Below are 14,079 nucleotides of genomic sequence, written 5' to 3' on the forward strand. Positions count from 1 at the left end.
ATGTACGAATCGAAAGACATCTGATTGAAACAGAGGGTTACCACCGGTTTTGTAACGTCACCCAATCATCATCATCTTCAAGTGCTTTGCTTCATCTTTAGTCTAAAGTGTAAAACCATCTGTAACAATAGACAGACTTCAATGTTTAAGTTATGGCAGATCATTTGATTCTTTCTCTCCAACCTCCTCCTTTTCTCATCTTCCCTTGTTCTCTTCACCACCGTCCACTGGGAAGATTTGCTGGTGGGGTTAGATTTTCCGTTCCCGAGTTCCGATTGTCCTCACAGCTACAGTTGGCTAATTCTGTTTCACCTTCACAGTCTTCGTCTTCTCCACCGTCGAATTCTTCTCCTGAGAAGTTCGATCTCGTGTCCAGCACTCGTAAGCCGTGTTTTATTTTCTTCTTCTTCTTTTGTGTTCTCTTCCTCACCGAAATCAGTCTAGTGTCTTGGGAAAAGTTTTGAATTTTAGCTTTCTCCCTTAATTTTTCAAGTGTCTGAAGCCTCAACCTCTAGCTTATCACCAGTTTTACGTCATGTTCGAGTATCAAACGTGAAAATTCCCTTACTTTCAAAATGTCTGATGAGGGCTTCCGGTGCTAAGAAATAAAAAGTGTATTTTTACTTTGAAATCTAAGCTAGAGCTACTTGTTTGGATCTGCAGAGCTTAAGGATGGAAGCCATGTCTTCCGGTTCGGGGATGCAAGTGAAATCGAGAAATATCTCGAGGCTGAAGAAAAAGCGAGATGCGTGGAGGCAGAGAAGCAACGTGCTAAGATAGCAGAGGAAGCCAGTGATGCTTCAAGGAAACAAGATGGACATACATTGGGAGATCTGGATCCTTTTGCTGAATCCGAGGGTGCTCCCAAGGAAAAATCTGATGCGAAAAAAAAATCTGTCAATTCTAATACCGAAGAAACAGCTCCTTCCAATCTTAGCAATGTCATCAAAATCAAGGATCGTAAAAGGGTTCGTTCTCCTACTAAGAAAAAGAAAGACACTTCAGCTTCAGTGAATGTCTCGCGGGGAGAAGATAAAGTTGAAGCCAAAGTTGCTATTGTGTCCTCCATGGTTAGTGTGGCTGAAGCTATTCCTAGTGGCTCTACTGAAGAAAAGGCTGTTGTTTCTGGGAAGTCTGAGCCAATTAATGAAAATGAAATCACGGTCGAGTCATATAATGCAGAGCCTCTTCCTTCTCAAGTCATGGAAACAGGTTCAGTAAATGAAATAGGAGACCGTGAGACAAATGCTATGGAGGTTCAAGCTAGACCTAGATCATCTACTTCACAACATGGTCCACAGTCCACTTTTGAACTTGGTGACAATTTGGATGTGAGTGAAAACCCGATGAAAACTTTTGAAGCTGAGGAGAAGCTTGTCGTTGAACCAACAGCTACACTTGCTGTGTCTCCTGATGAACTCATTTCAACTTCAAAAGCAACACATCGCAGCATTAGTGAGATCGTACAAGAGCCTTTAATTGATACGTCTGAGGAAAACCTTATGAAAACTGTTGAAGCTGAGGAGAATATTTTAGTTGAACCAGAAGCAACACATCGCAGCGTTGATGGGATCACTGAAAAGCCTGTAATTGATACTTCTGAGGTGGTAAGTTATCATTTTAAACCATTTAAAGTAGTTTTAACAGGTGTTAGAAGGAAAGACACATTAGAATGTTGTTGAACAGTATTTAGTGCCACCACTCTAATTAGTTATCATTCATGAAGGCAAATGAAAGAGAAAATGCGGCTTCAACCTTAGAAGATGAAACTGTGAGGGACACAAAAACTGATAATGGTAGCATATCTAAGTCTACCAATGACACAAAAGGCGAAGATCTTCCACTTCCTGCACCAGAAACGGCTGGTCTTGAATCCATTAAAAGGGCCGCAGGCAGGTTAGCAACTGATATATTTTACTCTTGTGTTTATGAATGCTTAACAACCTGTACTACGGTCTTACATAGATTCAGATTTACATGCATATCATATGTATATGTATATAGTCATACCTGGCTAGGAAAATCAGATTGCAGCTTTAATAAAAGCATGCTTTTTTTTTTGGATGTTTGACATCTAAACAGGGAAGAACTTGTGTCCAAAGCATTTTACCTGGACTCTGGTTTTGCTTCCCTCCAAAACCCGTTTAAGGTACCTGTTATTCTTTCTGTTTGCAGTTCACCTGTTTTCAACAGGTGCAAGTAGTTACTTTGCAATTGCTTGCTGCCTATTTATTGGTATATGGAGCTTATGCAAGTATCGTTCACAAACTGCTTTCTAAAATCTTACAATTTCAGAGATTTAGTGAAGATAATTGGATTTGGACCCTATTAGACAAATACATATCGTTGTTCCATTTAGTATAAACTATAGTAAGGGAGAGTTGTCAAAATATTAATTATTAACACCCCATAATAAAGGAATAGTTTACTACAAGGCTATCTTAAGATCATATCTTCGAATATTTTAATCACGATCTCATTTCCCACCACCTCAAAAACATCATTTCTAACATTCTGACGATATTTAATATTTTGAAATCCTTATATTTATGTTAAGTGGTTAGTAATTTAGAAATAATCATGTCCAGGCATTGGCAGGTCGGGAAGATGCTTATTTTATCTCTCCCCACAACTGGATAGGCATTGCTGATGGAGTCTCTCAGTGGTCATTTGAAGGTACATTTTAGTATTTTTCACATAGTTTTCAAAAAATTGCAGAAACTCAGTCACTTGGTATTTGTTCTTGCCTAATATATGTTTGGTTCATCTTTCAGGAATCAATAAGGGAATGTATGCTCAAGAACTCATGAGCAACTGTCAGAAGATTGTTTCTGATGAAACTGCTAAGATAAGTGATCCGATTCAAATTCTACATAGAAGTGTCAATGAGATCAAGTCCCCTGGATCATCGACAGCCTTGATTGCTCATCTTGACAATAATGTGAGACATATATATTTCATTGGTATTCCTTTTGGGTAATAATAAATGAGCGTGGTGATAGTCAGTCTATGATCATATAAACTTACTTTTGTAGGAACTCCACATTGCCAATATCGGAGACTCAGGATTCATGGTTATTAGGGACGGCACAGTATTGCAAAAGTCATCTCCAATGTTTCATCATTTTTGTTTTCCCTTGCAAATTACGCAAGGCAATGATATCTTTAAACTTGCACAGGTACGAAGTAAATAATGAAAAGAGTTTTCTTGTTTTAAGTAGCAGACGCTCTTGAATGGTTTATCTAAACTAAAATATGTGTAACAATATGTGGTCTTTCTCCACAATCTGCAGGTTTACCATGTGAATCTGGAAGAGGGCGATGTTGTGATCACAGCAACTGATGGACTCTTTGACAATTTGTACGAGGAAGATATTGTTTCGATAGTTTGCAGGTCACTAGAACAGAGTTTGGAACCTCAGGTGCTCACTGTCTTGAATTCTTATTGTCTTTCATTTATTTTTTTGGTTGGCCAAGTAGTTTCGGTTCTTGCTCGTTATCAATTGGGTTTAAGATGAAATGCCTATCAATCTGTTGGTGTTGGGGATTTGATTATATAAGGTTGATTAATGCTTGGACGGTGTAGCAGAAAATAGCAGATTTGGTGGCTGCAAAGGCACAAGAGGTGGGACGATCTGAGACAGAGAGTACGCCGTTTGCAGACGCAGCTAAAGAAGAAGGATATGATGGTTACAATGGTGGTAAACCTGATGCTGTTACTGTCATCGTTTCATTCGTAAAATCTGTCTCTACTTAAAATTTGCGTCTTTCCTCTGCGACTGTAAAAATGTAAATAATGGAGAGGCAGAGAGACGCACCACAAACGTTACAACATCTTTTCTGGATTCTCCAGTTTTCTACTGGAATGATGTACATGTGAAATCTCACCAATCATGTAAGCCGGATCAGTCTAGGATCCGACCCGATATTCAGTTTCCGACCCAAACCTAGTGTAAACACAGAAGTGATACTGAAATTAACTGACTCAGCCTTAACTCGCTTTTGGAGCTCCAAAAACAAAAGATGAAGTCTTTTCTGAGAAATGCTTCAATAACCTTAAACCCTAAGAGCAAACTAGCGACGAAGCTTCTTCTTCTTCCTTCGATCCATCTAATTTTCGTCAAACCCTTCTCTCAATCGACCTCCATTCCAACAAAACAGGATCGAGTTCGTGACCATGGCTACGACAACTACATGGAAGTCGAGAAGAAAATCCGCAAAGTCGTCAAATTTCACAGCCTGATTCTCTCTCAGCCCAACAACACAATCCCAATCTCTCTCCTAGACACGCTCGCTCGACGTTTAGGCCTCGGCTTCAAGCAGCACGAGCCAGGAGCTTTCCTCCTCAAATTCCCACACGTTTTCGAGATTTACGAGCACCCTGTTCAGAGAATCCTCTATTGTCGATTAACCCGAAAGGCTTTGGATCAAATCCGCCACGAGCACGAAGCTGTTCTCGCACAGATACCCGACGCCGTGACCCGGCTGCGGAAACTCGTTATGATGTCGAATACGGGTCGGATCCGTCTGGAACATGTCCGGATTGCTCGAACGGAGTTCGGTCTCCCTGAAGATTTCGAGTACTCGGTGATTCTGAAATACCCAGAGTTCTTCAAGCTCATTGATGCCGAAGAGACTCGAGATAAGTACATCGAGATTGTGGATAGAGAAGCTAGTTTATCGGTTTGCGCGATTGAGAGAGTTAGAGAGATTGAGTATAGGTCAAAAGGAATCGACGCAGAGGATGTTCGATTCTCCTTCGTCGTCAACTTTCCTCCTGGGTTTAAGATCGGAAAGTATTTCCGAATCGCTGTTTGGAAATGGCAGAGACTTCCTTATTGGTCACCGTATGAGGATATCTCGGGTTACGATCTGAGATCGTTGGAAGCTCAGAAGAGATTGGAGAAGAGAGCTGTTGCTTGCATCCACGAATTGCTGTCTTTGACTGTGGAGAAGAAGATCACGCTTGAGAGGATCGCTCATTTCAGGAACGTTATGAATTTGCCTAAGAAATTGAAAGAGTTTCTTTTGCAGCATCAGGGGATATTCTACATATCGACTCGTGGAAACTACGGGAAGCTTCATACGGTGTTTCTGAGAGAGGCGTATAAGAGAGGGGAATTGGTTGAACCAAATGATGTGTATTTAGCTAGGAGGAGACTAGCTGAGCTTGTGTTGATGAGCCCTAGAAAGGCCAAGGTTGATGCAGAGCTTGTTAATTATAGAAATGGATTGGACGATGAAGATGAAATCGAATGAGATAACCGGATTTGAGTGGGTAACTACGTTCGATTTTTCTCATTCTTTGTAGCTTTCCTCTGATGGGGTTATAGCCAAAAGAAGACGATGTTGTTTAAGCATTCATATTTATCACTGTCTTCTGTAATGGTAAATTCGTTGCCAGAAAGCTACAAGTGGATCTGATGATGATGTGAAAAGGTGCTTTCTTCACTCATTGTTCTGTGTCAATTTGAATAGAAGAAAGATGTCAACAAGATTGTTTACTTCAGCTGCAAGATATACTTTGGGCTCTACTCTTTCTCATCAGCAATATACCTTAACCAAGAAACAACCTGGAATATTTTGTTTTCTTAAGCCCTATGGTTTAAGCCAAGAATCCTTACCTGTCTACTTATGGCAAACCAAAATAAAAATTATTTCTTTGCTAATGCGAACAACCATTTTAAGCATTCAACAAAAAGACAATTCTTGTAATAAATATCTTCAACTCGTAAATGTCTTTGCCTTTGTCCTTTTCCACCTTCATCATCACCATCACGTGATTGGCTAATACAAATAATTATTCTCTAATTTTACTATTTCGCCACCAAGCCGTGAAGATGGAAAAAATGAATGTCCGTTTAATAATTGCGTCGATGGTGTTGTCTCTGGTTTTGGGCTTCTCGTCTGCAGTTGATTTCAGATGGAGGAAAGCGGCTGACAGATTCACCAGAGCTGCCTCTTCAGTCGTGTTCCCAGTCCATGGGAACGTCTATCCTCTTGGGTATTTATATTTTTTGCCCCCCAAAAAATCTCTCATTTCAGAAATTCTTCTTTAAATTTTTTATTTTTTTTCTCTGATTTGGAACAGGTATTATAATGTTACCATCAACATAGGACAACCACCAAGACCTTACTATCTTGATCTTGACACTGGTAGTGATCTCACTTGGCTCCAATGTGATGCTCCTTGTGTTCATTGCTTGGAGGTATAATAATAAAAATTTCATCTTTAGTTCTTTTTAGATCTGGATCCAATGTCATATTTTCATCTTGCGAATTTGAGAACCTCTTTTTTTTGGTTTCAGGCACCTCATCCACTTTATCAGCCTAGCAACGATCTAATTCCTTGCAATGACCCACTTTGTAAGGCGTTGCATTTCAATGGTAACCACAGATGTGAGACTCCAGAGCAATGTGACTATGAGGTTGAGTATGCTGATGGAGGATCTTCTCTTGGTGTTCTTGTTAGAGATGTCTTCTCTTTGAACTATACAAAAGGCCTCCGGCTCACCCCTCGTCTTGCTCTCGGGTATATATCTTTGGAACGTAAAAAATCTTCACTTTGGTTCAAGGAATTAGTTTACTAGCTAGTAGTCCTCATTGGTGTTTCTGTGTAACAGATGCGGATACGATCAAATCCCAGGGGCTTCGGGTCATCATCCTCTAGATGGAGTATTGGGGCTTGGTAGGGGAAAAGTAAGCATTCTGTCACAGCTTCATAGCCAAGGTTATGTGAAGAATGTAGTCGGTCATTGCTTAAGCAGTCTAGGTGGAGGAATTCTGTTTTTTGGCAACGATCTTTATGATTCTTCAAGGGTCTCTTGGACACCCATGGCCCGTGAAAACTCGTAATTTACCCTCTTCTCTTTGCTAACCGGATCAATCTTTTTCTCTCTTGTTGCTCTAATTTTGCAAACATTGTTCTCTCAGAAAACACTACTCTCCTGCGATGGGAGGGGAACTTCTATTCGGGGGAAGAACAACGGGATTGAAGAATCTATTGACAGTCTTTGATAGTGGCAGTTCTTACACGTATTTCAACTCCAAGGCGTACCAGGCAGTAACATACTTGGTAAGGAACTTATAAAAATGCGTGGACGATAATTAATAGAGAATAGACACGGTTTTTTTCATATAAGTCTTTTGTGTTTTGGTTAGCTAAAAAGAGAGCTAAGCGGAAAACCGTTGAAAGAAGCAAGGGATGATCACACGCTTCCTCTATGTTGGCAAGGACGTAGACCCTTCATGAGCATTGAAGAAGTGAAGAAGTATTTCAAGCCTCTAGCTTTAAGCTTCAAAACTGGCTGGAGATCCAAAACTCTGTTTGAAATACCCCCAGAAGCTTATCTCATCATTTCTGTAAGCATTTTCTCTCAAATTTTCTGCTTTTTTTTTTCTTGGTTTGTACAATGCTAAAAATATGGTTTTTAAAATCTTGGTTGCAGATGAAGGGGAATGTGTGTTTAGGAATCTTAAATGGCACAGAAATAGGTCTCCAGAACTTAAATCTCATCGGAGGTATACAGTCTTATTACATTCTCTTGGTAATATCCGGATCTTGGTTTCATGATTAGACATACTTAACTCCCTTTTTTCTCTCTTTGATTTCGGCAGATATATCGATGCAAGATCAAATGATAATTTATGATAATGAGAAACAATCCATCGGGTGGATTCCAGCGGACTGCGATGAAATTGCTTCGCTAAAAGCTGCTCAAGCTCAAGTATATGAATATTGAGAAATGTTATGTATATATAGTTTATAATCCTTGGTAAAAAAAAAAAAAGATGAGATGTAATGCAAGTTTATAGTAGACACCTTGCCAAACAGAGATGTAAGAGATAACTTTTCTTATCTGAATCTGAATTGGAGATTGTTCCATAGTGTAAATTCTGCATTACATTCAAATTTCAGTTTGTGCTCTAAGCTTATAAAATTTTGTAATTAAAATTTTCAAGAAAAAAAAATTACAATATGCAATAAAGGTGCCAATTTGTTTGTTCACATATCCCTCTCTCAAGGAGAACCCAAAATCAACAACTTTTTTTTTCTTCACTCTCTGTCTCTCTCGCTTCTATGCCATGGCTTTTTCATACTCCTTAACTTCGGCTTCACCAAATTCGACTCTCTCCTATTCCAATATCCATCAATTTCCGAACCCTTCTTCTTCGTTTCCCGTCTCGTTATCGGTCTCATCCCCGAATAACACCCGCCATCTTCGTCTCCTCATCACCTCCGCTTTGAATCCACAGACGGGACAGCCGACGAAGAAAGCCTCGACTAGTAGTGCTAGTGGTAGTGGTGGTGCGAACAAGAAACGGAAGAAAAAGGGGAAAACTGCGAATCCTAAGGAGGATTGGGAATTGCGAGATGCAGATGCTCTTGAGGTATATGATGATGATGGTTCCGATTCTTCTTCTTCCTCTCCTCCTACCATACCCAAACCACCTGCTGGGTTCGTGATTGATGAATCTGGTAGGGTTCTTATGGCCTCTAAGAAGCGAATCGCCACTGTGGTCAGTCCAATTTTTCCTCCAGCTTCACTTTTGGTTATGGTCATAATCAAGTTTTGGTCTTCTAAAAAATGGTTTTTTGGTTGTGAGTGAGACAGGTTGATCCAACAAACAATAGCCCTTTGGACTGTGTGATAAGAAGAGTATTTTCAAGTAGTAAAGGAGAGGAGTGTATGCTTCTTTGCCCTGTGGATACGTGAGTAACTATTGTTTTTAACTTCTTCTTCTCTTATCATTTTAGCAACTTCTTCTTACCTGCTTCTGCTTGATTGATTCGTTTCTTCCTTCAGGCCAGTTCAGATTTTGAAGAGCACAAATATAGATGGTTGGTCAGCTGTAAGTTTTCTCCTTCATGAATCTTTCTCTGTTTTCCATTTGTTGTTGCTTTAAAAGAGAGACCTTTTGGATGCATCAACACTATGCTTTTCAGCACTTTAATGCTAATTTAACAGTCACTCTCTGTGGAATAGCCATTCTCTATTTATAAATTCCTTCGTTCACGTTATCCGAATGCTTCTGCCTTTTTAGGTCAGTGATGAAGAGGTTGAATCTCTTCTTCCTGCTGCTGCTTATGCTCTTGCAAAGATCCATATGCATCTAGTACACAGCGGGTATGACCATGTCCTGTTTCTAAGTCCTATGTTTCTTTGTATCTGATAGTATCTAATGGGTTGATCACTGTAAATCAGATTCTGTTACACTGCAAGGGGAGGCTTTTGCTACACGGAAGATAATGTCTTCGATTTTCGCACAGGCAACAAGCTTTTTCTCCTGATATTTATGCATGACGACTGTTCTTCTGATTAAGATCCCCCAGCATCTGCTCTAAATGAGCTCACTAATTGATTTTGGCTTCATATATACGGTGGAGATAGGATATCATGCTTTATATTTGGCTGAACTTCAATTAAATTATAGTGATTACAACGAAAATAGGAAGAAAACCTTGGAAAAAACAAAGATGGGTATCAATAACATGCTCCTGTGAACTTGCATCTTTAGTAAAGTGTATGTGGTTATCTGTATTCTTTCTTCCATGTTTAGATCTCTCCATTCTAACTGTGAGGTGTTTTTACGGGTCTGATCATGTACTTATAGCTTAAAGTTCTGTGTTCTTCTTTTGTCATATCATTAAATGTGTAGAACATCAACTATTTGCAGATGATGGCCAAGATGTTGAAGGCTTGCCAACTGAAGGGATTGAGATTACGTGTTTCCATCTGGTATACCATTGCTTTCGGCATTTTGCTTATTGACATGTTTGAGTTACCTTTTACAGTAGTCTGAACATTTTCCTGGAGAGATGTTACTATTATAGCATATATTAAAACACTAGACATGACATTCAATCTCTCAATGTGTCATGAGGCTGAACCAATGAGTTATTTAGTGCTGCATTGTGGATCCTAAGTTGAGTAATTGTGAAATGTATGGGTTTGTAAACTGTAGAACGTAAATTCAGAGTTTTGATGTGCCCCCTTTTTCGTTGTCTAAATAAAAATTCTGTTTCAGGATGGATCACACTATATGGTCTACACGCCTTCAGATCCACTTCTCTTTGTTGCTGCCAAGGTAAAAGCTTGCTTTTTTGGTTGTTTATTGTGAAAGTTACGCCATGCTGTAGCAGAAGGGAGTTTCATGAAATAATGAAATCGTTGGGAACTAAACGTAGAAAGAAAAAACAGTATGATAAATGGCAAGATTTTTATCTATGCAGGATCCGAATGGGCTGCTGCAAATTGCTGATGATGTAAGTGAAGCTCTATTCTGTAATTTTTTCTCCTATGAAACTTGTTTGAGAATTGAGACCCATCCCGATTCTTTTGGGTTAATAAAGAGATGTTTAGCAAAAACTGAACCGCTACAGTTTGATGATCTGTGAAGATAAGATATTTTTATGTTTTGTTGTGATGGTCAATAAAATGAAGATTTAAGCTCACACTTGTATGCAAATGGGGGTTACAGGAGCTTTTAGATGATCCAGGCGTGATCAGTGCCATAGACGAGGAAACCGAATTCAATGCCTTGGTGGTACGTAGAGAATATTTAATGAACTGAACTTTGTAATTTAGAGTTATTTGTTGAAGTGATGCTAAATGTGGTAAACTGGTGGATGTTTGGGCAGGAGGAAGAGGCGGCTCTTCTGGAATCACTGCTTGGGGAAAGAATTTAAAGTTTTTCATAGGGACCTTTTTTAGCTTTCTTTTTCATGTTCCATAAGTTTCAGTTACTTGTGATTTATTCCTCTTTATTATTTTTTATATGTAAAAACTAATTTTCCGTTTGCAAATCTCTTATGGAGTCATCTTTTCGGAATGGAATGTTATTTGGGTTGGATCATTTGTAAGATACATTATCAAAAAAAGTAGATGTCCAGAACAATAAAAAATACTAAAGCGGAAACCTCTATGAATTAGCTCTCTTGGTACAGTGTCACCTGTTTCTAGTGGTCTCGAACGATGTTAAAATCTTTAATTGACCGTAAAAAAGCATATCCATTCAAATAAAAGAAAATCTATCATTTTTTTTTTCTTTCTATTTCCAATTTTCTTCTCCGACGACCTCTGAGCTCGATTGAGGGACAATCATGCTCATGGCGCTTACCGTCCGACCTCTCTATGTTCCTCGTAATTCTCTTCTTCCTTCTCTATCGGCCAAATCTGTCTTGCTAGATTGGAAGCGTTTATGTGTATTTTTTTTTTATCAACTTTCACATTGGGTTTTCCTTATATTGGATTTTTTCTTTTCTTTTATTGCCTTAGAAAGTGGTGGAAGTTCTGGGACTAGAAACATATGCAGGAAAAAGAATCAGAATGGGATGGGTTTATGGAGAAAACATCTTGTGAAACCCAATGGAGCTTCCATTTGTTGCTCGTTTGGTACAGAGAAGGATCCTCTCTTACCTTGTACCCAACAATTAACGGATGCTCGTCTCATCTATTGTGTATCTGCAGCACTGGGTCATAACAAGGTTCTTTTTTTACTTGCTTAACACATATTTGGTTTCTTTCTGTCCCTCTCAAAATCCTTTCTTGCACATCCTTCTTTAAAAAGTAATCCTTTTTGCTTACAGGAATCACATCCCGAATGCAGCGCAAGAGTTCCTGCCATTGTTACAGCTCTTGACAAGAATGAGCTCACTCCTAAGGCATGAAATGATCCTTTTTTATATCTCTCTCTCTCAATCAAAATGGAGACTTCCACATCTTGCACTTGTCTGGAACTATATGATATCATCTGCCTTTTTTAGAATTTCACATTTCTTCTCATATGCAAAATATTCTTTTTTATATATATATATATATATATAACATTGCTTCCTCGATGGAAAAGATCTCCCTGTCACACTTCCTGAAAAAAAATTACATATGATATATCTATGAATTCTCATGTGTGTTCCTCGTGTATTTCAGTTCCGTGGCTCAGAGATTCTTGAACTCGTAAATTTCAAGAATGCGACTATAGAAGACATTGCAAATGTTCACGAAAAGGCTTATGTCTTAGGCCTTGAGAAGGTTATCCACTTGTCTCGTGTAACTGCACAACTTTTATTTCCATAAGTAACCAATACATTACAAAGGCATTCTTAGTTTAGGCAATGGATGAAGCTTCAGATTCAGGACTAATTTTCATTGAAGGTTCTGGGCCAACATATGCCACTTCAACGGTAACTGCTTTGTGCTCGTCGGTTTACATCTCTAGAAAGAACCAATTTTCCTGCCTCAAGTCTCTTCTCTCTGTGCCAGACATTCCAAGATTCACTTATCGCAGCAGGCGCTGGAATGGCTTTAGTTGATTCAGTGGTGATGTCTCGTCTCACCATGTTAGTCTGCATACTGCTTTAGATTCATTATGTTGTGAATGGTTATAGATTTCTTAGCAACTTGATGATTATATGTTTCAGATCGCAGCATCTATAAACAGCAAGGACCCTCCCACTGGCTTTGCGTTGATAAGACCTCCTGGACACCATGCCGTGCCAAAAGGTCCAATGGGCTTCTGCGTATTTGGTAATGTGGCAATCGCAGCTCGTCATGCCCAACGAGCATATGGTCTGAAGCGCGTCTTCATAATTGACTTTGATGTTCACCATGGGAATGGCACAAATGATGCATTCTCTGAAGATCCTGATATATTCTTTTTGTCAACTCATCAGGTAAGCCTATATGAATTTCTGTTTTTATTTAGCTAAAAAATGATCACAAGTCTTAAAGTCTGAATTAAAAATGCAGGATGGAAGCTATCCTGGAACAGGGAAAATCAGTGACATAGGCAAAGGAAAAGGTGAAGGCACCACTCTAAATTTACCTTTACCTGGAGGGTCAGGTGATATTGCAATGAGAACAGCTTTTGAAGAAATCATTGTTCCATGTGTTCAACGTTTCAAGCCAGATCTCATTCTTGTTTCTGCTGGGTGAGTTAAGATAAGTTTTTCCGTTTATCTTTGAACTGTTATCATCATATTTTACAAATTTTTGTTTGCCTCATTGCTGCATCATCTCTGCTTAGGTATGATGCTCATGTCCTGGATCCACTAGCAAATCTACAGTTCACGACCGGAACATACTACTCACTGGCGAAAGATATAAAGCGGTTAGCTAAAGAAGTATGTGGAGGGCGTTGTGTATTCTTCTTGGAAGGAGGATACAATCTAGAATCACTTTCTTCATCTGTGGCAGACTCGTTTCGAGCATTGCTTGGGGAAGAAAGCTTGGCATCAGAGTTTGATAATCCAGCTTACTTGTATGATGAACCGATGAGAAAGGTGCGAGATGCAATTGAGAGAGCCAAAAGCATTCATTGCTTATAAGGAGGCTCTACTTAAGAGGCTTTGCATTTTAGTCTTAAAAAACTGTCTACATATCTGTTTTGTATAAGGCTGTTGGGAGTATCTGACTAACAATATATGGAAAAGTATAGTATTATTAGAAGTAAAATAGCTGGTTGCATTTCGTAAGCAAACAAGTAATTACAATTACGTGTATTTCAAGTGTAAAATTTATATTACATGATTAGTAGTATATATAACTATTAAAATGGAAAACATCAGCAACAGTAATAGAAATTAAGTTCTAAGATATTTGAAAAATATGTTTAATAACAAACAGTTTTTGAGTAAAATATAATAAAATTTTCTCTTAATAAAATTTAAAATTTACTATATAAAAAACTAATGTCTTCCTAACGTTGACAACTATAAATTATGAAAACGGATTAAAACACGCTGATAATACACACACCTAAAGGAAGATTAACCACTGTACATGTTACATTTTTAGAATTTTATTAAACTATTGTAAACACTAAACATCGATGATATCATTGATTAGATTCAACATACGTGCAATAAGTTAATGGCTTTTGTATATATATTTGTTTAATAATGTGTCCAAAACGGATGGCCGTCAAACCTAATGTAAAAAATATTAACAAATACTTCCACGTATTAATAGATTCCAAGAAAATATCACAATACGCCGACCAACTCTAATTAAAAAATAATATCAAGACAAAAAATCGTGCGAAAGAAGTAGAAGTCTCTCGTTTACGTTATCTACAGTC

The 14,079-nt window shown here is 38.5% G+C and overlaps 5 protein-coding genes across 6 annotated transcripts; all 5 read left to right on the forward strand.

Moving 5' to 3' along the window:
• Window positions 1–109: 109 nt before the first annotated feature.
• LOC18029282 (probable protein phosphatase 2C 62) lies at window positions 110–3,946 on the forward strand. Of its 2 annotated transcripts, none has more exons than XM_006412287.2 (9): window positions 110–381; window positions 664–1,607; window positions 1,727–1,896; window positions 2,083–2,149; window positions 2,589–2,676; window positions 2,775–2,941; window positions 3,036–3,179; window positions 3,294–3,422; window positions 3,587–3,946. In XM_006412287.2, exons 1-9 carry the CDS (start codon window positions 153–155, stop codon window positions 3,755–3,757), a joined length of 2,109 nt encoding a protein of 702 aa, XP_006412350.1. In that variant the 5' UTR covers window positions 110–152; the 3' UTR covers window positions 3,758–3,946. The 2 variants fall into 2 exon arrangements, with proteins under 2 accessions (XP_006412350.1, XP_006412349.1); XM_006412286.2 differs by having other exon boundaries at window positions 112–381; window positions 3,590–3,932.
• LOC18029283 (protein ROOT PRIMORDIUM DEFECTIVE 1) lies at window positions 3,946–5,715 on the forward strand. The gene has a single exon (XM_006412288.2). It carries the CDS (start codon window positions 4,024–4,026, stop codon window positions 5,257–5,259), a length of 1,236 nt encoding a protein of 411 aa, XP_006412351.1. The 5' UTR covers window positions 3,946–4,023; the 3' UTR covers window positions 5,260–5,715.
• On the forward strand, window positions 5,702–7,879 carry LOC18029284 (aspartic proteinase Asp1). Its single transcript, XM_006412289.2, has 8 exons — window positions 5,702–6,004; window positions 6,092–6,209; window positions 6,309–6,532; window positions 6,624–6,851; window positions 6,934–7,075; window positions 7,162–7,362; window positions 7,449–7,521; window positions 7,618–7,879. Exons 1-8 carry the CDS (start codon window positions 5,841–5,843, stop codon window positions 7,740–7,742), a joined length of 1,275 nt encoding a protein of 424 aa, XP_006412352.1. The 5' UTR covers window positions 5,702–5,840; the 3' UTR covers window positions 7,743–7,879.
• A 114-nt stretch (window positions 7,880–7,993) lies between these two features.
• On the forward strand, window positions 7,994–10,873 carry LOC18029285. Its single transcript, XM_006412291.2, has 10 exons — window positions 7,994–8,520; window positions 8,616–8,713; window positions 8,808–8,853; window positions 9,046–9,128; window positions 9,207–9,271; window positions 9,679–9,740; window positions 10,030–10,089; window positions 10,235–10,267; window positions 10,483–10,548; window positions 10,643–10,873. The coding sequence occupies exons 1-10, from the start codon at window positions 8,086–8,088 to the stop codon at window positions 10,688–10,690; spliced, it is 996 nt and encodes a 331-aa protein (XP_006412354.1). The 5' UTR covers window positions 7,994–8,085; the 3' UTR covers window positions 10,691–10,873.
• A 147-nt stretch (window positions 10,874–11,020) lies between these two features.
• Window positions 11,021–13,501, forward strand: LOC18029286 (histone deacetylase 14). The gene is made up of 9 exons (XM_006412292.2): window positions 11,021–11,144; window positions 11,280–11,488; window positions 11,591–11,665; window positions 11,931–12,032; window positions 12,113–12,184; window positions 12,264–12,320; window positions 12,422–12,673; window positions 12,750–12,931; window positions 13,027–13,501. The coding sequence occupies exons 1-9, from the start codon at window positions 11,105–11,107 to the stop codon at window positions 13,325–13,327; spliced, it is 1,290 nt and encodes a 429-aa protein (XP_006412355.1). The 5' UTR covers window positions 11,021–11,104; the 3' UTR covers window positions 13,328–13,501.
• Window positions 13,502–14,079: the final 578 nt, after the last annotated feature.

This window comes from Eutrema salsugineum, unplaced genomic scaffold, assembly GCF_000478725.1.
Source record: "Eutrema salsugineum unplaced genomic scaffold, Eutsalg1_0 scaffold_1, whole genome shotgun sequence".
Taxonomy (NCBI): Eukaryota; Viridiplantae; Streptophyta; class Magnoliopsida; order Brassicales; family Brassicaceae; genus Eutrema; species Eutrema salsugineum.

Bases quoted from the DNA above. Each gene is read 5' to 3' on its own strand.
- LOC18029282 (XM_006412287.2), top strand. From the start codon at position 153: ATGGCAGATCATTTGATTCTTTCTCTCCAACCTCCTCCTTTTCTCATC. The intron at 1,608-1,726 runs GTAAGTTATCAT...TCATTCATGAAG, and splicing joins TAATTGATACTTCTGAGGTG to GCAAATGAAAGAGAAAATGC. The intron at 1,897-2,082 runs GTTAGCAACTGA...ACATCTAAACAG, and splicing joins ATTAAAAGGGCCGCAGGCAG to GGAAGAACTTGTGTCCAAAG.
- LOC18029283 (XM_006412288.2), top strand. From the start codon at position 4,024: ATGAAGTCTTTTCTGAGAAATGCTTCAATAACCTTAAACCCTAAGAGC.
- LOC18029284 (XM_006412289.2), top strand. From the start codon at position 5,841: ATGGAAAAAATGAATGTCCGTTTAATAATTGCGTCGATGGTGTTGTCT. The intron at 7,076-7,161 runs GTAAGGAACTTA...TGTTTTGGTTAG, and splicing joins ACCAGGCAGTAACATACTTG to CTAAAAAGAGAGCTAAGCGG. The intron at 7,522-7,617 runs GTATACAGTCTT...TGATTTCGGCAG, and splicing joins GAACTTAAATCTCATCGGAG to ATATATCGATGCAAGATCAA.
- LOC18029285 (XM_006412291.2), top strand. From the start codon at position 8,086: ATGGCTTTTTCATACTCCTTAACTTCGGCTTCACCAAATTCGACTCTC. The intron at 9,129-9,206 runs GTATGACCATGT...ACTGTAAATCAG, and splicing joins ATGCATCTAGTACACAGCGG to ATTCTGTTACACTGCAAGGG. The intron at 9,272-9,678 runs GCAACAAGCTTT...AACTATTTGCAG, and splicing joins TGTCTTCGATTTTCGCACAG to ATGATGGCCAAGATGTTGAA.
- LOC18029286 (XM_006412292.2), top strand. From the start codon at position 11,105: ATGCTCATGGCGCTTACCGTCCGACCTCTCTATGTTCCTC. The intron at 11,489-11,590 runs GTTCTTTTTTTA...TTTTGCTTACAG, and splicing joins CAGCACTGGGTCATAACAAG to GAATCACATCCCGAATGCAG. The intron at 12,185-12,263 runs GTAACTGCTTTG...TCTCTGTGCCAG, and splicing joins CAACATATGCCACTTCAACG to ACATTCCAAGATTCACTTAT.